Here is a 22901-nt window from a genome sequence, read left to right as displayed (position 1 = left end):
TTCCTGAGCTTCCTTACCTCCAAACGCAGCTTCCAAGCTTCCGTCGCGAGCCCTCTGGATGCCCATGGATACCATGCCAGTCGTCCCCGGGTTTTGAGTCCTATCAAGAGCAACTCTACAGATTCTGCCATTCCAGGTTCCCTCTGCTCAAATTTTGCCTTCGCAGTCATGAATTTCTCTCACTTGCCACTGTCGCACACGGCGCACACAGCGTGCCCCGAGTTCAGCCCAGTGTCGACGGCCGCTCTGAGCCCTAAACGGTTCAGGTACCGCCAATAGCAAAATCATCATGTCGACCACATCGCTCTTCTTTTCCGTCGTCTATAACTTTTTGTACTATTTACTCTATCTCGTTCTGATCGCCTTCATCATCGTCACGCCCAGCGACTTGATTCAGCAGGCTATACCGCGCCGCTCCAACTACGATATCCTCATCATTACCCTCTGCTACATCGTGACCATCCTCAGCGTCATCTTTATCTACGCCAGTCGCCTGTACATCATTCGTTCAGTGCTGGCATCAATCCCAAAGCCATGGATCCCTATCGATAAAGGCGACGTCCCCCACGATGTGCACGCGATGATCTCCGAGGATCTCAGCAGGAGCGCCGCGATTGCATATGAGTCCAGACCCCGTGTGCCACCAGTCGTCCCCATGCAACGGCCTGCTGTGGACCCTGGTGGTGAAAATCTAGCGGCATCATCCAAATCGGCTACATCGCCGCCATGGCTATCGAAGCTGAGGAAAAGCCACGAGTCGGATAGGGACCTCCTTGTCGATCTGGCTCAGCGCAAGCCTGTATGGGGCGAGATTGAGCACCCTGGTTGGGCCTCGCCTACATCCCCTGACTTGCCGAATCTGCAGTATGACACGGTTGTTTTGGAATTACCGAACCTGATCGAGGCCAAGGCTCTCACTCTGGCCCCTCCCGACCCGGAATCCAACGTTGAGCCACCTGTCCTGAATCCCGACGCAGTTGCTCTCCTCCAGCGGCCAGAATCGATGGGACTGCGCGACTATCTGATGCATCTCACCGATCTGGCGGTTCTTGCACCACTGCCAACGACCAGCGAGTTTCTTGCCAAGTACGAAGCCGCACGCTTTTCTGCACGTCCCCTTACAAACGATCAGTTCCGTACCCTGATGCACCTCTTCGCTGAGATTCTGCGGAATATGCATCCCCTCAGTCATGCGGCCCTGGTGAGATACCAAGGTGACGAGGACGACGCGTCAAGCCGCTCTCCTTCGGAAAGCGACATCGACAATGATGCGCCACGCGGGACAAGCCCCTCGAGTTTTGGCACCGCTGCCCGAGACATGAGGACAACGGGTGGCAACGCCAACGACGCTGGGAGCTTTGCGCGCAGAGGAAGCTCAAGTACGGAGAGCTCAGGACGCCTGCGGCCGGGAATTGGCGCGCGCCATTCGTCAGCAAATACCTGGCAATACCGAACTGCTCCTACAACGCCCAGAAGCAGACACACTGGCCTCTCAAGGCAGTCTAGCTCGGCTAGTTTTGCTCAGACGAAGCAGCCATACCCGGCCGGTCGGACGTCGAGCAGTGCTAGCAGCCTGCGATCGGTTGGTGAGGGTTCAGTCATCCGGCTGGCTGGGGCCAATGACGCCACGGACCTACCATATGTGCTGACGTATTCGCCCAGCCAGTGAATGTGGTTCGTCTTGCTACGAGTTACGAAGTCACGCCCGGCCATGTATAAGAGTTCAAGTTGGTAGAAGAGTCATCTTCATTGTTTAATGTTAATGTCTGCTAGGATATGCTCATTCAGTCTTTACCCATTGCTAGCCCTGGACCATGTTGGCCCACCTCCAAGTATTGTACCAGAACCAATACACGTTTGGTCATCAAGCCATCAGCCAAGCGCCCACCAGGCCAGACGCCCACCAGACATGAGAAACGAAAGACATTTGCTCAAGACGCCAGCAAAAAGCCTCTAACGATTTCACTCAACGGGGCGAAAGTCACTCAATACCGCCTCCACTCCCCACTTCGCCTCCCTCCTTCCCTTCTATCTCTATCCCGCTCCCAATCCTTCTCCCTGGATGCCGACCGTCGATCCTCAAATTTCTTCTCGATAGCGTTCGCCCCTAGCCCGCCCACCGCCGCGCCGACAATGGTTGACAGCAACGCCCCCTTGTCATCCCTCTTCTCATGCCCATGACCATGGTGATGGTGGTGGCCGCCGCCATGATGACTATTGCTAACCGCCTCGCTGGCCTCACGCGCCGCCAGCCCGCCGACTATCGCGCCCAGCACCCCTACACCCAGGCCAGACGTGGACGGCGTGAAGGTCGAGTTGATGATCTCGCGAGCTTTGTCCTTTGCTGAGCTCAATCTACGGCTGCGATGGGAGCGCGACCGGGAAGGGGAGCGGAAGGAGGACGAGGAGGACGAGGATGAGGATGAGCGCGCGGCGCGCGGCCGTCGGGGCCGATCGTCTTCCCTGCGCCTGCCAGTGGGCGCCAAAAGAGCGGCGTCGGTCGTGGTGGTGGGTCCGTCGGCGCGCCGGGCGGGCGGATAGAAGGGAGTGTGCTCCTCATATTGGAGTCGCGCAGGCATCGCTCCGGCAGCGTAGGGCCCCGCTGCTGACGCCTGTCTGTCCTCGGACAGATCCCGCGCCCGGAGCCGTGGGCCGGGGGTCGCCGGTCGTCGCCTCCCTGGGGAGCGGGCCCGCTGCCGGGGAGTGTAATCGGACGAGTCGGAGTCGGAATGGTAGCGCGGCATTGCTTTTGGGTCTTTGGTGATGGGTTTCGAAATCCCCTGACGGGGGATCCAAGTTTCCTAGGTGGTCGAAGAGAGGTCGCTCTCTGGTCGAAGCATATACTCGGTCTTCCCCTTCTCTTTTATGGAAGAGCTGCAACAGGATAATTGGCGCTCTATGCCTAAATAAGGGGCCTAGGGGTCACGAGGTGGCACACGGCTGTGGCTGCTGAATTGCGGTGGACGTGTCACCTAACGCCCCTCGGTGAGAAGAAAGGTGTGTGCGGCGATCGTTCCCGGGAATAAACAGAGCGTTTGGACAACGTGTGCAATCTTCACTCTGACGAGGCTGTCGAATCTCAGTCCAGCTACGACTCGGCCACCTTTACTGCAAGAGGACAAGGCACTTTAAGTTTTAGACTGACAGGCACAAATGGAATGTTCCAAAATCAGGCTTTCTCCCCAGCGAGTCGGCTGGAACTGACGTTGCGCGCAACCTTGGCGGATGGCGATCGATTGTTAAGCAAGGGAAGCAATGATGTCATTGGCCAAGCAGGAGTCACGAATCCCTGATGACTTGTAGCGGCCATCCTTAACGATTTCCATTGGACAGATTATAACTGTGCTTAGTGTGCCAGAGTTGCACCTGCATTGCAGACTGCGAAGTTGCTGCATAGCAGTGTCTCAGACACTTCTCTTCTCTTTCCCTCAAACTGGTTGAATCTAAGCCCGACTCCCGTCTTGCCTTCCACCGGGACCATTCTGTCCACGAGGCTGAAATCTTCCTTCCCCACCCAATGTTTGGTAAGTTGATAATCTTCTGCAGGAAACCAATAATCCCACCACACCAGCTCGCTATGAGCAGTAGTATCCGACTATCCGTGTGTAGGGCAGCATTTTGTCCAGCCTTGCGAGCCATACTCGCCGACCATATCTATCTGCACCTCAAGCTCTACCACCGGGGACTGCAGGACACCCACCCTCTTTAAAGATGAGGCCAATTTGCCGCATGCCCGGCAGAAAGCTCGGGACCCCCATGCTCTTTAATACAAGTAGGGGCTACTCGCCTGAGGTTGGTGATTCGAGTTCTTTTAGGAGACTCAAAGTCTCAGACTTCCTTCATACTCCCAACACTCCGCGTTTCCTTAACCTCACAGCGTGCCGAGCCTCGCCAGCGTCCCGTGTCACCACCTGTCACCAAAAGCCTGGCAGAAATGAACTTCACCCTCACTGTGCCAGAAGGTACCACGAACCACGGCAATTCAAAGCTGCTGTGTACCCCGGCGCAGTGGTATGATTTTGTCATTTTCTTCTTCGGAAACTACTTTGCCCATGCCGCCACGGTTGTGCCAGTTCCCGGCCAGGGCTTTGAGTCTACTGCCATCTCCATTTTCCTCGCCCTCACCCTTCCGGGCAGCGCAATCGTTAGGGCGGTTACTGCCATTGTACGTCACGCGGCAACGGAACGCAGGAACCCCTTGAGACGTGCCGCTCGGGCTGGCGCCCTCTGTATCGTCCTCCCTGCGTGGAAGAAGCCTAGCGCAGATGAAATTCCCCCGGTTGTCACCCCTCGGGACCTTCCTACAGTCCCTGATGCCGTTTCCAACCAACAACTTGAACGAGAAAGACTGCGTTCTCTCCTTGACAGGCTTACAGCCTCTGATACTGTTTTGAAGTTTTTGAACCTACGAGGAATACTGCGTCCTGTCTTCAGCAAGGTCTTCAGTTGGTCTAGGTCAGACCTGACTGTCGAGCAAAGCCCGGCGCAGGTTGCGCCCTCGGAATCCAACGGTGATGGTGTGGAGGTCTCCCACCAAGGCCATGCAAAAGGGCAACAGATCTCCGCCACGGCGCCGCTAGCTTTACAAGGGGAACGAAGTGCCAGAGATGTCGACCTAGAACGCGGCGAACCCAATGCGGATAACGAACGGTAAGTGCTTGGAACTGCATTCTGTCAACTCTATACTTTAGCGTACCTAACTAACTCTCAGCCACGATCTTTGACCAAAGCGACATCACCCGAGCACCAGCGTCTCCTTGGTGGAATCCTCCCCGTGGCTATAGAGCAGTCCTTCCAGACAGCCAGATCCACGGCGAGTATTGGCTCCATGAGGACTATTACCTGGCTATCGTGCCCTTCACGGCTATGCTCCACCTCGAATCCGACCCTGGCGCTGAAACTGCCGGGTTGCTAGTCGAATCGGATCCTGAGTTTAAGCATTCGAATCCCCATTTATCGTCAAGTCATAACCGCCTTAAGCTATCCATCAGCTTGGTTCAGGCGATTTGGGCTACCATCACTATCTATCGGGCGCGAGGAGATCAGGTGCAACAGTACGGATATGCCGCGTTTAGCTTGACGGTTGCTCCCTACGCCTTTATGTCGGTAATGAATCTGGTGGCAAACCTGGTTACTCCAGAATACCCGGCTCTGTTTGTTATCCGAACCCCAATACTGAAGCAAGCAGAGGATGAGAGGAAAGCCTTCTTCAAGGGGGCAATCCATGCCGGCTGGCAAGAATCGCACGGGTGGCCTGGTCCGAGTCCGACCACACCTCTTGTTAGAAGAGAGTGGTCAACGATAAATGTTCTAAGGCTGAGTATCCTCCTGAACTTTGTCCCGCTTGCCGTCGTCGGAGGTCTCTCAGGCTTCCAACCGGGCAATAGTACGCAAACAGAAAGGGGCTTTACCATGTCCTGGCTTGTCATTGGTATGATATATGGGATGTATTTCGGCTTCGTTCCGGTTCCTAGACTGTCCAGGCGTCTAGGGTTTGATTCAGAAGGCCGTGTGGAGTTGGTCGCAGTTATTTCGATCTTTGCGGTTCCCGCAGTGGGCGGCATGGTTGTAGTAGGCAGAATGATTCGCGATTTTGGAGTCTGTACGTTGGTCAGTTAGCGGAAGTCCGCTCAGTCACTCTCGATCAGCATTCGAACTAATGGATAGAGCACCGGCTGGATCTGGCTCACAGTGGCATTTTCAATGTACAGCAAGAAACTTGGATTGGACTAAGAAACACATGGATGGTATCGATTGCTTGCAGTTTCCAACCGTGCTCCAACAATGAGAATACCTAAGCTTTCCCGCACTTTCCATGTGCTTGTAGAGGCACGTTGCGTAGTATGCCGCCTGATCAGGGTCATCGGATTGTTCGATGTAAGACTAGACAGGAGGAGGCTCAGGTCTAAATCCCGGTATCTGAAGGCGGTGCGCTTCTTGAGTTTAAATTCCCATATCGCCATGGACAATGGATAAATCAGGGAAGATACCTTAGGTAAATTAGGACCTTTGGATGTACCAGCAGCTCTTCGCACACATGATCGAGAGTGAAACACCTTGCTGGAGATGGAAGAGGCGAATAGTCGGACACTCAACGATATGGAAGCATTGGCAGTCAAAGGCGAACTTGAATAGAATGGCCGTAACTCTCCACAACAGTCCTTACCCAACAGGCTACAGCATACCCACCTATGTTGATGTGAGTTTTGTGAAAGGATAGAGCATACCTCTTATCAAACGCCACTGAGAATATAATACGAAGGATTTTGCCATCCTATCACATACGACCATACCTACTGGAAAGCTCGGGATCCCGTCCGCTCTCCCCAAGATAAACCAGTAAGGGCCAGATTAGTAGTTGGGTCGGTGACGACCAGCGAATCCCTGGTGTTGTATGTACTTTTTTGATCTTCCTTTCCTTTAATTTTGTTCGACCTGCAAAACCTTCCATGTTACCTGTCTCTCACATTGTTCCCGGCTTTCCCTTGCCTTGTCGTCGCAGTCTCCCGAACATGCGTCACGACCACTAAATCAACGTGATATCCTCCGGTTCCGATCTAAACCATTGCATACCTTCCCTTGGCTCACACACGCTGTATCCAGCAATCCCGACCCGTTCATATGCACCGGCCCAACCAATTGCTTCTCTGACGACCAGTCCCGCTTCCCAGGTTCTCTGACCTTGCGAAACCGATGCAATCTCAACTAGCCAATACTCCACGCATCCGTCAACGCCTGCTTCGCGCCCCTCCTCCGTAAACTGGACATCTGGGTAGAAAGGAAGACCAGAACCTGTGCCCTCAACAATCCAGTCAGTTTGTTCGCTGCCTTGGCCTTCCTGTTCGCGGCGTTTCCGTATCTGCACTGGAACCTTTCTTGACGACAAGACTACAACTCCCCACTCGATCTCCCCGAATCGCGAATTGATTGCCTTCACCTCGACATGGCGGACAGGGACACCTATCAGTCCATATTCGAAATAGGTCCCCGAAGTGAGATACGTGAGTGATGCCTCCAGTGACGAGTCTACTTCGGACGGGCACAATCTTGGTTCTCCCGTCCAAGGTTTCGCAGTCGGCCAGCTAACACCACAATGTACAGAGCCCCAAGACCAGAAAGGTTGGGATAGTTTTCTATCCTTCAAACGGGCCGTCTGATCACACCTCCAAAGCAGGTCAAACGGCATGGCTTCCTTCCACAGCCCCGCAAGATACTCTTTTTCGCCCCCCGGCGGCTGCAAGAGCATTGCAATGCCCGAGATGGCCGCAAGTCTGTCGCTTGCCTTGCCCAGGTTCCGCTTCGAATAGCTCATGACGCATTCCCTCCAGAGTGGCGAGACTCTCCCTCTTCTCTCCGTTCCGTTGGACAGCGTCATGCAAGCTTCGAGGGCCGCGCTCATATTGTTGATCAAGGCATGGCCGTCCATCTTGTCACCGATCTCGCCGCATTCACACCACCGCGCGCTCTTGCACTCCCACACAAGCTCCTTCTTGGTAAAGTGCACGCACCTCCGCGCCAGGATGCGCTCCTGGAACGTCCAACCGCGAGTCAAGAGGCGATAGTGATGGTATAGGGTCGAGTCCCAGTCGTGTTGGCGCAGCGAACGACAGACCTTCATGATTTGGTGGTGCTCATCCAAGGAAAGCTCTCCATCATCATGGGCAAAGAGGCCGTGGCGCGCACCAGGAGAGGACATGGCCGCGATCTGGATAAACGCGTTGATGTAAGTGGAAGCCATGTTGACGATCTCGGTCGCCTTGTCGTCGTCGTTGTCCTGCACAATGCAGAGTGCGTCCACCCAGAGATAAGAGAGCGACAGATAATGAACGAGTTGGAAGACGTGCTGGAGGGTGAGGGGGAGGTCGGACGAAGGGATCTCGGCATGCATCTGCTTGACATTTTTGCGAACCGTGCGGAAATTGTCCCCTTCGGCACCCCAGACGTACGAAAGTATGGCATATCGGGGAAGGGGAGACGGCGTGGGGACGAGACGGGCTTTGCGTGTTGACGGGTCCAAATAGATGAGCCGTTTGGGGACAGCAGCGTTGGAGGCTGTTGCGCAGCGGGTGTTGGCATGTTCCGAGAGACACCAGTTGAGGCGCTCATTGATGATTCGGGCAGCTTGTCTGAGTCGGTCGCAGTCTGAGACTGAGCGGATATGTGCCGGTGTTGGCACCATGACAGATGACTGGGACCCTCTCGGTTGATTCAAATCGCAAACCTAAAGCCTCTGGAACCGTCTGAGGGTGCCATACAAGCATCGGGCCCTTGACATTGATATCATCTACACTGAAGACCAGAGGGAAAAGCACCACCTCATGATGTCCACGATTCCGTATGGTGATATCTGACGCTACGCTGCCGAGGGCGGCCGGCCGCGGCCCAAGGCGCAAGTTTCCAAAGCTTATTGGCTTCAAAATCTAGGCAACCAAACCCCGTCAGAAGTGCGCGCATTCCCTGTGCACCTGTGCCGTCCACTCACAACTCAGCCTACATAACAGCCAGACGCTGCACTACGGGATCTAGGTTAGCCAGTATGTGGATGCGATTATGGGACGCTTTGAATGTCATTCGGGTTGGAAAAAGTCTCGTGAACGACGAAGCAGCCGCCAGATCAGACGTGGATAATAATCACGACGAGTTCGAAGATTGGCCCGTCGTCAGGCATCCAAACCTACTCATTGACGGTCCCGCGGAATTTTAAACCCCGACGCCCGCAAAGTCTGAAAGACGCCCTTGGGATCATATTTCCTCGACGCAACCCGTAACTTCTTCAAGGCATCAGGTCCAATGGTCGACAAGGGATTCTGCTCCCGCCCAGCGTAGTTCAGATACTTCCAGGCCCAGCCGACGCCCAACTCCCTGGCATAAGAATCAACCGCGTCTGTCCAGTCCTTTATGATTGGGTATGCCTTTTCCTCGTTTTCAGCGCCGTGCAGGCCGAGTTCAGCCACGAACATTATGCCGTTGCTGCCGTTCCGCATCCAGTAATCCAGTCCCATAACATTGCCGCCGTTTTGGACGCCGTGTTTGGCGATCACTTTGTTTAGCGGCTGAAAAGCGCACATGGTGGTGAAGTTGCTGTCGGGGGACAAAGTCTCGGACAGTCTCTTGACAGCCAGTGCATGTTGTTCGGCAGCGTACTTTATGACTCGCGCGTCATTTGCGAAGGAGAGTGTAAACCAAATTTGTCTGTGGACATGGAATTAGCGCTCTGTTACTGGATCAGTACAGTCCGTTTTGGTTACCTGAAGCCTGCCAACTGAGCAGGATTCTCCGACCGAACGATGTCAGCCATGGGCAACACGAGACCCCCGTTGTCATACAAGACCCGGCCAGCGCTGAGGTAGACGTCAGCCGCGGGAGGATTGACAGTGCCCAACGTGTTTTCGAGGGCAAGATGGAGAACACTCCCGCCAGCGGCAGGGATGTGCCCAAAGTACATGATCGAGGTAGTGTTCTGGTCAGTGTGGGCATTCTCTGTGAAGTTAACCATAGCCTCAATGACATCATCGCCGTCTGCGGGGTCAAACGAGATGAACCTGGCCCAGAGATCAGGACGCGTCGGATCAGGGTACTTGATGACGCGCAGGTCGAAGCGGGTGACCAGACCGAGGTTAGCTGATCCTCCCTTTAGCGCAACCCAAAGGTCAGGGTTTTCGTTGGCGTTGGCATTGACGATAGACCCGTCGGCGAGAACAACTTCGAAGTTGACAACCGTGTCACAGGCCATGCCGTGCGAAGAGGAGTGGAACGAGTTGCCGCCGCCGGTGATGAAGCCACCGATCCCGACCGTGCCTGCGCGGCCGCCGGTAACTGTCACGCCGTATGGTGCTAGGGTCTCGTACACTTCTTGCCAGCGACCGCCTGGCTTGATCGAGGCAATCTCGGTTTCTGGGTGGTAGGTGGTTGAGTTCATGTTGCCTATTGAGGATCAAGTGATCAACCGTTAGGGCAGATTTGTCTCATTGAAGGATGAGTCAATAGGGGAGATGTTAGTAATTACCAAAGTCAATGGTCACGCCATGCTCAATGCTGTTCGAGCCTGCGAAAGTACCATGGCCGCCTCCCTTGATACCAAAAGGGCAATTCCCAGCAACCACGGTCTTGATGATGGTAGAAACATCTTCGGCCGTGGAAGGCAGGACCATACACCACGGACTCAGAGCAGCGCTCACTGACCAGTACGTGTCAAGTCGCTCGTTGTACGCCGTGTCGTTGGGAAAGAGAACCTTGTCCGCCAGCCTCGCGGCCAGCGTGCGGCACTGCGAGCAGATTAGCAAGTTTCGGGCGGGTTCTGCAGAATGGCGAGGATGAGCTAACGCAGTATGCCTTGGGCGAGGGACCGCACTTGGCTTCAACCCCGATATCATGGTATAGAATAGTAACCAACACAGCTTGGAGTGCGGCTAGAAGGCCAGAATTCCTCATCGTATAACTCGGGCTGCTTAGCAATGCAACTCAGGAGTCGGGAATCGGTGGGCGAAGGTAAAAGTCCAGAGACGTAATTTGGATAAGGTACAATGGCTGGCGGTTTGTCGCTTACCAGAGCCAGGGATGAATTGTCCAGATCATGGAAATTGTTTATATCACTGGCTCATGTCGACAGCGCCTTGAGTCTTAATATACCGTAAAAATTGCAGACAGGTTTTGACCACCGGCTACAGCATGCGTGAACATCCGCACGTTGCGTTTCAAGGCCGGTGTTGGTGTTGGTGCTGGGCCGATTCTCGTCCCGGTGCCGACTCGATCTTACCTGGTGTTCGACAATGTGCACACGATTGTGTTGAGGCGGAGCCGGAAAGCCGCGTAAGCTCTGAGCAAACGTTGACATTGCAGTGAAATTTGAACACTGTGATCACTAATACGACAGATACGCATGCTCCTCCCCGATTTTACAATTCGGTCTACGTAACAGCCAGACGCTGCACTACGGGGTTTAGGTTGGCCAGTACCACTGAGTATGTGGATGCGATCATGGCACGCTTAATCTTTCTAAGTTGAGTTAGTTGACCACTCCACAAGTGACGCTTGCGCTGGTGACGGTCTGATACTCTGTGCACATACTCCCCGGGCCTGCTGGGCAAAGACGGCCAGATTCATCAATTCAAAACAAAAGATACGAATATGATGACACACTTGACAACCTGTAGAGGCCGACTCGTGGAGGAAAATAGTAGCCTTAGTAGGGTATGTTTCTCGTTCATTGTCTATATCTTGATTTAAGTTTTATACTGCCTTGAGATGTTCAAAGGCTATTAGCTAAAAGACCTATATCTTCAGTTGTATGTGTCGTGTGTAGTTGACGCTCTATCCTCACCGTGACTCATGCTTGTGCAACCGACCCCCCCAGTCTATGGTAGGCAGTATATACTCTTTTACACTTTGACATGACCATCATTCATCTTACAAGCCACGCTCTCCACATCTTGCAGCCAGCCTCCTTTCCCGTCTTCAGTTGCTCAGTTCCCGGGGGTGCGACTCGAGAGGGGACTTGGCTCCCTGCTCGGGCCAGCTCGGTCGAACTCTTGAACAATCTCGGTCTTCACGCCAATTCTGCCGATAGGGGCAAATAATTCCTCCTCGCTGCTGTTGTCTTGAATACCCGTCTTCGTATGCGTGACGAAAGTCGACTGGCCCTTGCGCAGGGTGTCGGGCGCGTTGCCACTCTGCACCTCGAGTGCACTCTGGTCCTTCTTACTGCCTGTCGACTTGCCATACCCCATCATCTTAAACCCGGAGTGTTTGTTGTCGTCGCGGACGGCATAGCTGCCCAAAAGCCGCGGCGCATACCGCTTGACCAGGGGCTTGTAGGACGGGATGGAGGCAGCGAGGATGCCGACATTGGTCTCAATCACGGACCAGTACATGGCGCCCGCAATGGTCCAAGTTTGGTCGGTTGATGCTAGCATCTGCGGGATGTAGGTGATTCGGATGATGGATGAGACGCAAGCGCTTAGGAGGGAGCTGATGTCAGTCTTGACACTTTGCTACGCAGTGGACGGGGATGGAAACTTACAGCAGTCCGAGACCGAAGATAACCGCCAGACTAATTTTCTGCCGCTTAGGTACCTGGAGCTTCAACACAAGGGGAATAGGGAGAGTATAGGTCAAGAGATCGGTGAGGATGTTGACGGCGGCATTGGCGAGGTAGAAGGCGTTGATGTTAACGCAGCGCTTTTGGTCGTCGGGAATGGTTATATCGTAGGCGGCCGAAATAGGGGAGCATTGGAAAATGCAGGCGAAGACATTGGCACCAGCCTGGCAAAACACCACGCCAGTCATGATCATTGAGAGCATCCGTAGGTTCGGATCGCCGAGACGCATGTATAGCGCAAGTACCGAACACTTGATGAAGCCCAGGCAGGCATTGTAAAAGATGGATGACAACCAAACCACCTGGGCGTAGGTGATCATATTGTCGGTTCCGCGTACTAAGACATCTTCCATGTGGCTTCCGAGGCCATACTGAACCGAGGCAATGGTGCAGCCGATGAATGCCCAGGAAATAACGACGGCGACGCAGATGATCCAGTCGTCGGGGCTCAGCTTTCCAACTATGAGGGTTCGGGAGAGGAGCCGTAGAATAATGGTCAGAACAGAGATGACGGCGAAGACGATGGCTACCGCCACGACTGTCGGGCCCTGCGTCTCAGCCATGGCATCCACAAACTGGAGCTGGGAGTCGATAATCGACCGATTTCAGGCGCCAGTATCCGTAGGGGCACCGCAAAACGGTGGAGAAAACAGGGAGCGGGTGGTGACCGGTGAAAGAAAGACTGCGGTGAGATGGCCCGAGGAGGAGCTGGACACTTCACATTTTGAATTTTGAGGTTGTCCAAAGTGTGCATTGATACCCGGCATTGAGGAACAAGGCCCGGCATCCAATGACAGACTAAATCCAACGTCAACCCCTTAAGGTTACTTCCGCCGCCACCTCAGCCGACGATCTGCATTCTGCAAGACAGCAACCTGGAAAGACTGCAAGTTTTCCCGAGCAAATTGTCAACCGCCAGTACGAATTGACAGCCGACAGGTTCAAGAAGACTTAATTTAGTACTGTATACTAGTAAGGAATATCTTGCTAGCTTAGTAGTAAACTATTACCTACTAAGTAATTCAACCTGAACTGGAGGCGGATTGGCTAAGAGGTGAATTAGTTAAGATTGCCGAATAATCGCCGACATTGGAAGTTTGGCCACTTGCAAGAGAAGTCTGATTTGAGAAAAAAAATCCATGAGAACTTGAGAAGCAGGTACTTCCCGAAGCCCCATCCATGGTCGTGTTGTACACGTAAAGTTCTGCACTACAGATCCTCACGGTGAGTCTCATAACGTTACTTCGGCTGTCGCCGCTCCTTCCCCGAGCAGATCTTGTCTGGTTCTGGAAGGATGTGGGGTTGCCAAGCCAAGCCACCGTTGATTCCTCAGTTGCATTCCCCATCAGGATGGGACGTCCCGCAGCAGAATTCCTTGCATCTGCCAATCGTTGGCTCTGACTGGTGGACCACGCGATTCCATCGATTCCAGCTCTCGTCAATTGCTTTTCTTCGTTCCTCGTTCCCCGTCCAAAGCACGTGGCTAGGGCTTCAGCGGTCGGTGAAGCCCATGGGGAAAATATCAAGACCTAGGTTGCTCAATATTGATTCCGAGCGTCAAGAGCAGTGTGCTCTTAGCAACGTAGCCCAAGTTGCTCATTCCCAACAAGTTCCGAAGCTAAACATTGGTGGATAAGTACCGGTGCGGAAACATGGGGCCCACATGGTTCGTCTGCCGGAACGGATTCCGGGCGTGTTCAACACATTGTGGACCCAAGGATATGGATGGTTGGCATTTGCCGGGGTTCGCTTCAGACCGAACCAGGATCCTCGGGCGTAAGCACTAAAACAAATCGTGGCCCACACTGTGGGTGGCCAAGCCAACACCGACGAACCGACACGAGAGCGCCATGCCATACCGGTATCACCGAACTGCATTTCAGTTTCGGGACCAATCCTACAACAGCATCACTGCATGTATCGTACAGTATTGTTCCTACATACATACCACACTAACATGTGTAAGGAAAGAAGAAGGGAGGGCGGTGGAGAATTGTTGCAGCTTTGCTAGACCCAATTAGCGACGATACATGCGTGATGAATGCAACAATACTCAGATGGACATTGGAGGTGGCGGGGAAGCCTCGCTACAATAGGCGAGGGGCTTGAGGTGGACTCGGAGTGTATTGTATTGTACGTAGGTACAGTATGAGCTCGTTTCTTTTTCCCTCTTCCTCCTCCGTTTCCTTCACCACCTCGACCACATTGTGCGCCTTGCGGCCCTGGGAGTCATCTCGAAGAGTGCCGCCAAGATTGGCAGGAAATTACAGCAACTCTCTTGGCTCCGCTGGTCGGCCCTCCATCCATGGCTCTCCTCAGCGTTGGCAACCTCGCCCTCCTGGCGCTGGGCTACATCGCCTGGTGCGCGCTGTACCAGATCGTCTACTACCGCTTCTTCCACCCGCTCTCCAAGTTCCCCGGATCTTTCTGGGCCAGCGTTACCAGGTTATGGATCGCCTACCACAACGTCAAGGGAGATGAATGTGCCGTTTTCCAGGAGCTACACAAGAAACATGGTGAGTACCAAGGGCCACCAAGGGCCGAGTCGAGGGAGCCGTCGCCCTGGCTGCCGGCATGAAGCTTGCTAACGACCGTCACGCAGGTCCCATTATACGCATCACTCCGACTATGCTCCTCGTGAGCGACGCCACCAAACTCCCTGTCATCTACAACCGCAACGCGAGCAAGTCGAAGCACTACATTACAGGCAGCTTTGGCAAGGATGAGTCTCTGTTCAACATGCAGGACGCCGCCGTCCACGCGCGCTTCCGCAAGATTGCCGCAGCCCCATACAGCTTTTCTAACGTGAAGAAGATGGAGCCGCTCATTGACGAGCAGATTCAGAGATGGATAGACAAGCTTGGCGCGCAGTTTGCGGGAACGGGCAAGGAGTTCGACTTTGCACCCTGGGCCGTCTACGTAGCCTACGACGTCATCTCGTCCATTGGTTTTGGCGCCCCCTTTGGCTTTATCGAGAAGGGCGAGGACGTGGGCGGTCTCATCCAGGGATTCCACGACGGCTTGCCGGCTTTTGGTATCATGGCACGGCTTTACCCCTTCACCAACTGGGTCAAGAGCACGTTCCTCGGCAAGTACCTGGTGGCCAGTCCGGAGCAGGACTCTGGAATCGGCATCCTGATGCGTTTCCGAGACCGCCTCATCGAGCAGCGCTTCAAGGACATTGAGGCTGGCACCACAAACGGGCGCGTCGATCTCCTTCAGACATTCATCGAAGCCAGGGACGAGAACGGCAAGCCGCTCAGCCTCGACTACATCAAAGCCGAGATTCTCCTTGTGCTCCTCGCGGGCGCCGACACGACTGGCACCACTTTCCAGGCGCTGATTCTGCACATTCTCGGCAACCCGGCTGTCTACGACAAGCTGCTGGCCGAGATTGACGCGGCGACCCGGGCCGGCAAGCTCGCGCCGTCTGGCGAGATGCCCCAATACGACCAGGTCATGACGCACTGCCCGTACTACGTGGCCTGCGTTCGCGAGGCCATGCGGCTCAACCCGGCCGCACCCAACATCTTCCCGCGCCTGGCGCCCGCAGGGGGGCTGACGCTCGGAGACGGACCCGGCATGCACGTGCCCGAGGGCACCGAGGTGACGTGCAACCCCTGGCTGGTACACCGGGATCCCAACCTCTACGGCCCGGACGCCGACGTGTTCCGTCCAGAGCGCTGGCTGGAGGATCCTGCTCGGGCGGCCGAGTACAACAAGTACAACATGGCTTTTGGATACGGCGCGCGCATCTGCCTGGGCAAGGACATCGCCCACATGGAGCTGTTCAAGGCGCCGCTGCAGTTCTTCCGCTGCTTCCGACCGACCTTGACCAACAAGCAGCAGCCCGCAAAGTATGTCGTCAAGGGCGGTGTGAGCTACTTTGAGAATATGCGCATGACGATGGAGAAGAGGGCGCCGGTTGTCTGAGCCGACTCGGATTCCATCTATTGAGGGTAGATGTGTCAGACCTAGGTGAGGAGACTCGGGGTGATCTCGTGTACTTAGCCTGGTAGTAGTAGATACTTGTGTTGCCTGGTACATAGCGCAAAGCGATCGAAGATGATATTGGTTACGAAGATGATTGACATCATGCCGATGACCTGCAGGAATACCCTGCTTGGTGAGATCCAACCTGCATTACTACTACTCTATGTCAGCACTTTATTTCATGTCGTTTTCGGTCCCGCCCGTGCTCACTAAGGTTGATTCGCCTTTAGGTGGTTTACTTGTGTTTTACGACACAGAAGGCCAAAGACATGTTGTGATCCGGCCCAAGTTACCCTTCCCTTACAATGCGCCTCAGACCTACTGATGCCCAACTCGAACTCATCAAGCTTTGTGTCCCAGTTCAAGCATACTGCAGGAAAGTCTAGGTAAGACATCTAGTACCTATGCAATTAGAATACATGTAGGTACTAATGCCTTGTACTTACGGGGAAATAGTCATGAGAGTGATTCATCGTCGTTGTGAGAAAAGTCATGGGCATTTCTCACTGCACCATTTCACAAAGTGACAAAAGTGCCCAACCAACAAAGAGCAACAAAACGGGGTTTTGCGCGCTTGCTGGTATCATCAGTCCACTTAACACCAGCTTCTTTGACATGCATGGCGATGGTGTGCTCGTCGCTACCTTAGCTACCTAGCAGCGAGGACAAGTCTTACAGGAGGTAGTCATGATGACTCCCAGCTAAGCATGAGCATGAGACCGTATCTTGGCCTTTATTTGTTAGCTTCCTCGCTTGCGGTGGGCGTGCATATCATGTGCTTTGGGAGGCAATTAATGATGCCAGTGATTTAAAAGATCTCAACGTTTTCCTTTGAGGTAAGGCTCCTTGACATCGACGTGAGGCAGATGTTTCTCGCTGGTTGACCACGCGCTCATTTGCTGGAAACCGAACAAGTTCAGAGGTAGTCATCTCTGTTGCAGCCAGGTGTTATCCGACTATTGGGTGAGTGGCTCGCTCTTGCTTTCGACTCTCAGTTCCAGCCTGACAGGTTATTGCCCTCACTTTCAACCTGATTGATACCCTAATATTTTCCCACTCCATAATTCGTCTCGCAGCGTGATACCAGATGCCTTTCTGGATTTTTTTGTTTATTCACTCCAGTTTATGTTCATTAAATTCAGTATGGTAGGGTGTGTTGGGCTTCTTGTTCTTTGGCATCCTTAGCAAGCACCGAATGATGGTAGAGTCGAAAATAGCATTTATACCTTGGATTATCTACATGACGAGTGACTGCTTTCCTGCTCCAAGACCCTGCAACTAGTCTCATACGCTCAGAGTCCACTCAGGTTTTGGATATCGGAACCCTCACTTCACATCTCATCGTTAGCGACGTTAATTAAGTGTTGAGCTTCTCGATGGCTTCTCCTGCCAACCCCATACTACCCCTCAAGCCCCTGGGCAACCTACCGATAGTTAATGCATCTTCAAGCACAATGTCAGATGCAACTCCAACTCCAATAAAAGATGCCTACGTCGCCGTCGTCGGCGTTTCTGGCGCCGGCAAGTCGTCGTTCATATCAACCTGCGCTGGCAAACAGCGGCCTCAGCATTGTAAGTTGACTACGATCTATTGCTGTCCTGCAATCCACAAGCTAATAGGCAACAGACAGCACTGCTGGGATGGCGGGCTCCCCCTTCATGTACAATGACCATCTACGGGTGCATCTCATCGACACGCCTGGGTTCAGCGACGCAGGGGACAAGTCTGATGTGGAGAAGCTGCGCACCATCGCCGTCTGGCTGCTGGAAATGTTCAAGCAGGGCAAGAAGCTCAGTGGCGTTGTCTTCCTGCACCCCATCTCGGTGCAAAAACCGCTGGGTCCGTCGCTCATTAACGTTCTCATGTTTGCCCGCCTCTACGGCGAGGCCTTCTACGAGTCAGTTGCTCTCGTCACGTCCATGTGGGGGAAGGTCCCGATCAAAGAGGGCGAGCGCCGTGAGAAGGAGCTGGTGGACAGCGACCAGTTCTTTGGCTTTATGCACGAGAGGGGTAGCAAGACTTTTCGGTACGGATTCGCCCACGACAACAGGGAGTCTGCTTTGAGGATCATTTCGCATATCCTTGAATCAGACCGAGATATCGCGCTTGACTCTCAGCAGGGAGTACAGGAGACTCGAGCCGGCACTCGTCTTGAACAAGTCCAGCTGCGCGACTTTTCGCGGAAGATCAAACAAAACAACGACGGGATTCTGAAGCTTTACCGAGAGCAGATCAATGCACTGCTACGGGAGATCAGAGACGGAGCAGAGCGCCAGCAGAAGCTTACCGACAAGATGGAACAGATCATAGAGTGCAACGACCAGGAGGTCCGCGATGTCAAAAAGAGGATGGAAGAGATGGAGGCGCAGGCGAGACTCGCACAGGCAGAGCTGGCCCGCGTAGAGGACGGCTTCAAGCGGGAACGCAAGGATCGCGAAAAAGCTGCGCTCGAGGAGCTGGAACGCGCCAAGCGCGACCTCACCCGCCAGCATCAGCAGGAGGTGGAGCGTGTCCGCACCGAGATGACGAGCGACGCAAGTCAGCGAGAAAAAGCCGTCCGTGACGAGATGGGCGCCGCTGCAGGCAAGCGGGAGACGGCTTTGAAGGATGACATCAGCCGTTTGAAGGAGCAAGTCAATCGTGCGCAGGGCGAAGTGAAAGCCATACAGTCCAAGATGGACCAGGAGATGCAGGGGTGGAAGAAGGCTGAGACTGATCTGAGGAAAAGTCTGGAACAACAGCTTAAAGAGGTTGAAAGACACCGGGCAGAGCTAGAAAAGGAGGAGAAGGCGAAGGCAACATTGATCCGTGACGCAGAGGAAGCGAAGGTGATGATGAAGAAGGAGATGGCAAGCCAGAAGACGGAGATGGACAACCAGCGGTTGCAAGAAGTGAAACAAGTGCGAGAAGACATGGCTCGTCAGGCTAAACAGGCCGAAGAAACGATGAACAAGAGGCTGGAACAGCAAAAGTCGGACTTGAATAAGCAACACGAGCAAGCAGTGAGGGCAGCACGGGAGGAGATGTCACGAGTGGCGAAGGCGGACCTGGAGAAGAAGGAGAAGGAGGTAAAGGCGGAGGCGGACAAGCTGATGCAGGAGCTGAAGCTGGTTCTGGAGAAGAAAGAGAAGGAAATGAAAGTGGAGAGGGAGAAGCTGTTGCAGGACATCAAGAAGAAAGAACAAGCCATGGATCGTCGGGAAGAGGCACTCAAGGCCGAGATGGAGAATGTCATGAAGCTGTCGGACGAGAACCTGAAGGAGGTTCAGAGGCAGATTGAGGAGTGGGAGAAGGAGAGAGTCGAGCGTGAGAGGCAACAGAAGGAACTAATGGAGCGTGAGAGGCAGCAGAGGGAACTAATGGCTCGTCGAGGTCGGTTTAAGCTATTTGGTTAACAGACCTGGCGTGATTTATTTCGGTCTATTTTCTAGATATAGAGATGTCAGTTAACCTGTAACGACACTAAGGTATGTTCTTCATCGGCCAACCCTGGATCTCCTAGCCTCATGTAAGGATTTATAGGAGGAAGATGTTTCTTAGATTTTAATATTCCAGATAAGTGTAGGTACAACTATGGGAGAGATGTGCGCGATAAATGTCTGTAAAGAAAATGCAGTTGCCTGATGATGTTCGTGAAGGTTGTGAAGTGTGTAATGACATCGACCGTGACAGCTATGGCAAGAAAAGGTAGTTACTACTAATGTGTCGTACCAGACATTGGACAGAGATTGCACATCTTTGGAAGCTCCTCCCAAACCCGTCCCTCCAAACCCGTCCCTCCTTGCTTTTATGAATCCTGTGAATATGACTTTGGGCTCAGTTCCCTACTAAGGTACATGTAATTGCAATTGTTTCCTTATTCCTTTCATTTTCAGTCTCTCGCTCCCTAATTTAAAGGGCATTCCCGTCCGTCCCCACGAAGACAACGAGCACGGCCGCAAATCTATGGCCCGTCGTAAAGAGACGTTAGTATCTAATGCCAGATTGATTTCTTAATTCAAGATTATTTGCACTTACGTTGCAGTCGCAGTGAATATGTCATGAGTCTTTGCCGAGGTCATCATGCCCATGCAGATAGAAAACAACGCCGACACGCCAAAGACAATGCCCAGTCTCACAGATACATCTTTGATGCTGTGCAAAACGAAAATTGATGCGATTGGTAATGCGCAGGCGCATGTGATCGTGAGCAGCCGCGTGACGCGAGCGATATCCTTGTGTTCATACAAGATGGCACCTTGGAGATGTGCTGCTTTGGGGGGCCTCTTCAAGTTGAAAAGTGGTCAGGTGTCTAGCTTTAACATGTGCAATACAACCAAGTTTTAGGAAACTTACATGTATGTACTTTCCACAGAGGTTGTGATAGATATCAACGATGTGATACTGGACCCAGGAGGTGAGCGCATCGTCGAAGCTATGATGGAGAGAGACTAATTCTTTGGTTTCTCTCCCATCGTCTCTCCACATGTCCTTGTAGAATCCGAAGTTCTCAGCATTCAAATTGATCATACTTGCTTGTCTGCTGAACATCCAGTTCACCATGTCCTCCAGATCTCGAGAATTTGGATGCGGCAAGTTGATGATCTTTTCATAGCGAAAGAGCGAATCATCTACGGATTCACGATTGTTAGGACCGAGTGACTTGACAAATTAAATACTTGGGTAGGCACGTACAATATTCGTCCAACGTCTTCTTCAGCGCCAGGACCTTCTGAAACTGAGCCGTGCTGGAGGAGTAGCTGGTGCTCACACCCGGATCTAGTGAGGATCTTGCATCTGTTCCCTCTGCTTGAACTGCGATCGTGTCTTTACTAGAGCCTTTATCATCTCCATCATCGCTGTCGCCATCGGCGTTTTGAGGCTGGCTTAGTTCCGACTGGAGGCGCATAACTTCAGCTTGCATGTGGAGGAGAATTTCTGCGTAGAGACCCCGGAAACCGTGGAACATGGCGCCTTCCGGGTACCCTCCAATATGTGTCCCAAGCATTTTCTCATCCAGCGGGACAGGGCCAACTTGAACTCCTGAAGAAGGCCCCATTTCCAGATCGACCTGGCTAGGTCCTCGGCGGAAACGCTTCAGATCAAACATACCGAACAAAAGAAGATTTTCAAAGGTGGTCAGCGAGGCAAAAGGAAGATAATGACCGTTAACTGAGGTTATTCAGGCCTTCAGCCCGTAGTTTCGAGCAAGCGTTTATGGAGGCAGCTTCCCAACGTCGGTGCAGACAGCTAATAGGTGCTGTTGGATACAGTTTAGTTGGTTTGGAGACTCTTCGCAGCGAGGAAAAACCTGTTACGCCTAAAGCACCCTTCGGGCTCTCTTCACGAATGTGCGTTGTGGCGGCAGAGAACTTGGGCGGCAGCCCGGCGGGTAGGTACCTACTCACACGTTAGCTCGAGTCGGGTTTCTGCAGACACTGCCCAACGATGGCCACGTTTCTGCTCTGTGCCTATCATCGCAGACAAGAGACAAGCCTCCCATATGTGACGTGTTAAGTAAACAATCGACGTCGACCTTCTGAAAAGCATAGGGCGCATGTTACCACCCAGTGACGCGAAGTCGAACAGTATGTGCCTTGAGGTCCAATTCTCAATTCGCTTAGTTGGGCTCAAAGTGACGTCGCTGAGTCGCCAACAAGTTCTGAAATCTGGTGGCGTGCTGTACATACTACATAGGTACTTTCAATGCTGTGATTAGTGCTCTTGTCCAATTGCAGTAAGATGCATTCTAGCGGTCAAGACGGCGCCAGGCTCAAGCTGTCGTGCCATGGGAACTCCCGACTGGTCGGTCTGCAGGTCTGGTTTGCTGGCTGGAGGTACCAGCAGATACTACAGTAGATGGGCAGATGGGTGCCTTGATACTTCTATATGACTCTAAGGCCTAAGCCTGTAGTTCAAGCCTACCTAACGGGGCTGATCGAATATTTTGTTTCAGCTTGCCCTATGAAGTGGTCTGCCTAGGTAAACGTGGTTTCTCCTGGGAAGGAGGAGTGAAGAGTTTGCTATGTACTGCACTGGTACATTGGTACCTAGGTACCTTTCTATGTACAAGTACCTCTCAGGGTGCCTCTTTCCATTAGGTTAGGTACAATCACATACCTGATAACTCGCGGTGAAGTACTCGTTAAAAAGGTGGGAACTCACAGGGACTGAAATGCCAGACCTTCAGTCATTATGGATTTGAACCAAGCGACGGGACATTGATGACTGTGATGTTGATAGTTGATGCCACCTAAGCTACAGAGTGGGGATATTGTCTGATTACAAGACCTACCTTGCCTTACTTTGAGAGCAGACTCTGGGTGCTTGTTCAAGCTTTGTTGGCCGTCCGTGACAGCACGACAAAGATGCAGTTCCTCAGCTGAACGGTAAGTGGCCTAGAAGCTATGAGATCAGGAAGTGTCCTACTAATCAAAGTAACTTCGGCCTATAATAGTGGTCGACGGTTATTGCTACGTTTATCACCTGGCATTTTTTAGAGAATGGAGCCAAATCGTCATGCAAGAAACCGGCATGGAGGCCAGACACCCGCTTTCCCGAGAGAGGGGTCCAGGAGCGGGAGTGGAGGGGGAACCTACTTCAGCACCATTGGCAATTCGGGGATGGGGGGAAATAGGAGAACTGTGGAGCTAACAAGGACGTCGAAGATGGTCGAACTTGAGGCAGCCAGGAAAAGACTTCAACGAATGAAGGATGCGGTAAGTGCACAGTTGCCGCACAGCGGTGATCCACGGGGGCGAAAAGGGGCCTACATGCACAGGATGAAGGGTATGTTGCAATGCAAGGAACGAAGGCTGATACGATACTAGT

At 53.2% G+C, this 22901-nt stretch overlaps 9 protein-coding genes across 9 annotated transcripts; 4 read left to right on the top strand and 5 right to left on the bottom strand.

Annotated features, from left to right (window-relative positions):
• Nucleotides 1-182: 182 nt before the first annotated feature.
• N656DRAFT_380416 (uncharacterized protein) lies at nucleotides 183-1827 on the top strand. Its single transcript, XM_064809453.1, has one exon. The coding sequence runs from the start codon at nucleotides 290-292 to the stop codon at nucleotides 1667-1669; it is 1380 nt and encodes a 459-aa protein (XP_064673027.1). The 5' UTR covers nucleotides 183-289; the 3' UTR covers nucleotides 1670-1827.
• Nucleotides 1828-1985: 158 nt separating this feature from the next.
• N656DRAFT_765812 (uncharacterized protein) lies at nucleotides 1986-2744 on the bottom strand (the record flags this gene model as incomplete). Its single annotated transcript, XM_064813436.1, has 1 exon — nucleotides 1986-2744. One exon carries the CDS (start codon nucleotides 2742-2744, stop codon nucleotides 1986-1988), a length of 759 nt encoding a protein of 252 aa, XP_064673026.1.
• Nucleotides 2745-3934: 1190 nt separating this feature from the next.
• Nucleotides 3935-5049, top strand: N656DRAFT_695023 (uncharacterized protein; the record flags this gene model as incomplete). The annotated part of the gene is made up of 3 exons (XM_064810684.1): nucleotides 3935-4306; nucleotides 4475-4650; nucleotides 4731-5049. Coding segments are annotated over 3 exons (867 nt in total), but the record flags the coding sequence as incomplete, so codon positions are not given.
• Nucleotides 5050-7687: 2638 nt separating this feature from the next.
• Nucleotides 7688-8179, bottom strand: N656DRAFT_703306 (uncharacterized protein; the record flags this gene model as incomplete). Its single annotated transcript, XM_064811092.1, has 1 exon — nucleotides 7688-8179. A coding segment is annotated over one exon (492 nt), but the record flags the coding sequence as incomplete, so codon positions are not given.
• A 249-nt stretch (nucleotides 8180-8428) lies between these two features.
• On the bottom strand, nucleotides 8429-10485 carry N656DRAFT_380287 (FAD binding domain-containing protein). Its single transcript, XM_064809452.1, has 4 exons — nucleotides 10352-10485; nucleotides 10007-10297; nucleotides 9249-9924; nucleotides 8429-9192 (listed from the first exon to the last, which is right to left on the bottom strand). The coding sequence occupies exons 1-4, from the start codon at nucleotides 10371-10373 to the stop codon at nucleotides 8679-8681; spliced, it is 1503 nt and encodes a 500-aa protein (XP_064673023.1). The 5' UTR covers nucleotides 10374-10485; the 3' UTR covers nucleotides 8429-8678.
• Nucleotides 10486-11723: 1238 nt separating this feature from the next.
• N656DRAFT_694574 (uncharacterized protein) lies at nucleotides 11724-12660 on the bottom strand (the record flags this gene model as incomplete). The annotated part of the gene is made up of 2 exons (XM_064810678.1): nucleotides 11724-11955; nucleotides 12020-12660. Coding segments are annotated over 2 exons (873 nt in total), but the record flags the coding sequence as incomplete, so codon positions are not given.
• A 1742-nt stretch (nucleotides 12661-14402) lies between these two features.
• Nucleotides 14403-16030, top strand: N656DRAFT_703019 (flavonoid 3',5'-hydroxylase; the record flags this gene model as incomplete). The annotated part of the gene is made up of 2 exons (XM_064811070.1): nucleotides 14403-14613; nucleotides 14700-16030. The coding sequence occupies 2 exons, from the start codon at nucleotides 14403-14405 to the stop codon at nucleotides 16028-16030; spliced, it is 1542 nt and encodes a 513-aa protein (XP_064673021.1).
• Nucleotides 16031-17544: 1514 nt separating this feature from the next.
• On the top strand, nucleotides 17545-19486 carry N656DRAFT_795190 (uncharacterized protein; the record flags this gene model as incomplete). Its single annotated transcript, XM_064817387.1, has 2 exons — nucleotides 17545-17662; nucleotides 17718-19486. 2 exons carry the CDS (start codon nucleotides 17545-17547, stop codon nucleotides 19484-19486), a joined length of 1887 nt encoding a protein of 628 aa, XP_064673020.1.
• A 496-nt stretch (nucleotides 19487-19982) lies between these two features.
• On the bottom strand, nucleotides 19983-21078 carry N656DRAFT_795189 (uncharacterized protein; the record flags this gene model as incomplete). Its single annotated transcript, XM_064817386.1, has 4 exons — nucleotides 19983-20034; nucleotides 20109-20356; nucleotides 20427-20701; nucleotides 20766-21078. 4 exons carry the CDS (start codon nucleotides 21076-21078, stop codon nucleotides 19983-19985), a joined length of 888 nt encoding a protein of 295 aa, XP_064673019.1.
• Between the last annotated feature and the right edge of the window lie 1823 nt (nucleotides 21079-22901).

Source organism: Canariomyces notabilis (genome assembly GCF_033297395.1).
Source record: "Canariomyces notabilis strain CBS 508.74 unplaced genomic scaffold N656scaffold_3, whole genome shotgun sequence".
Classification (NCBI taxonomy): Eukaryota; Fungi; Ascomycota; class Sordariomycetes; order Sordariales; family Chaetomiaceae; genus Canariomyces; species Canariomyces notabilis.
Note: the sequence above shows the minus strand (reverse complement) of the source record. Positions and strands in the feature narration are given on the sequence as shown.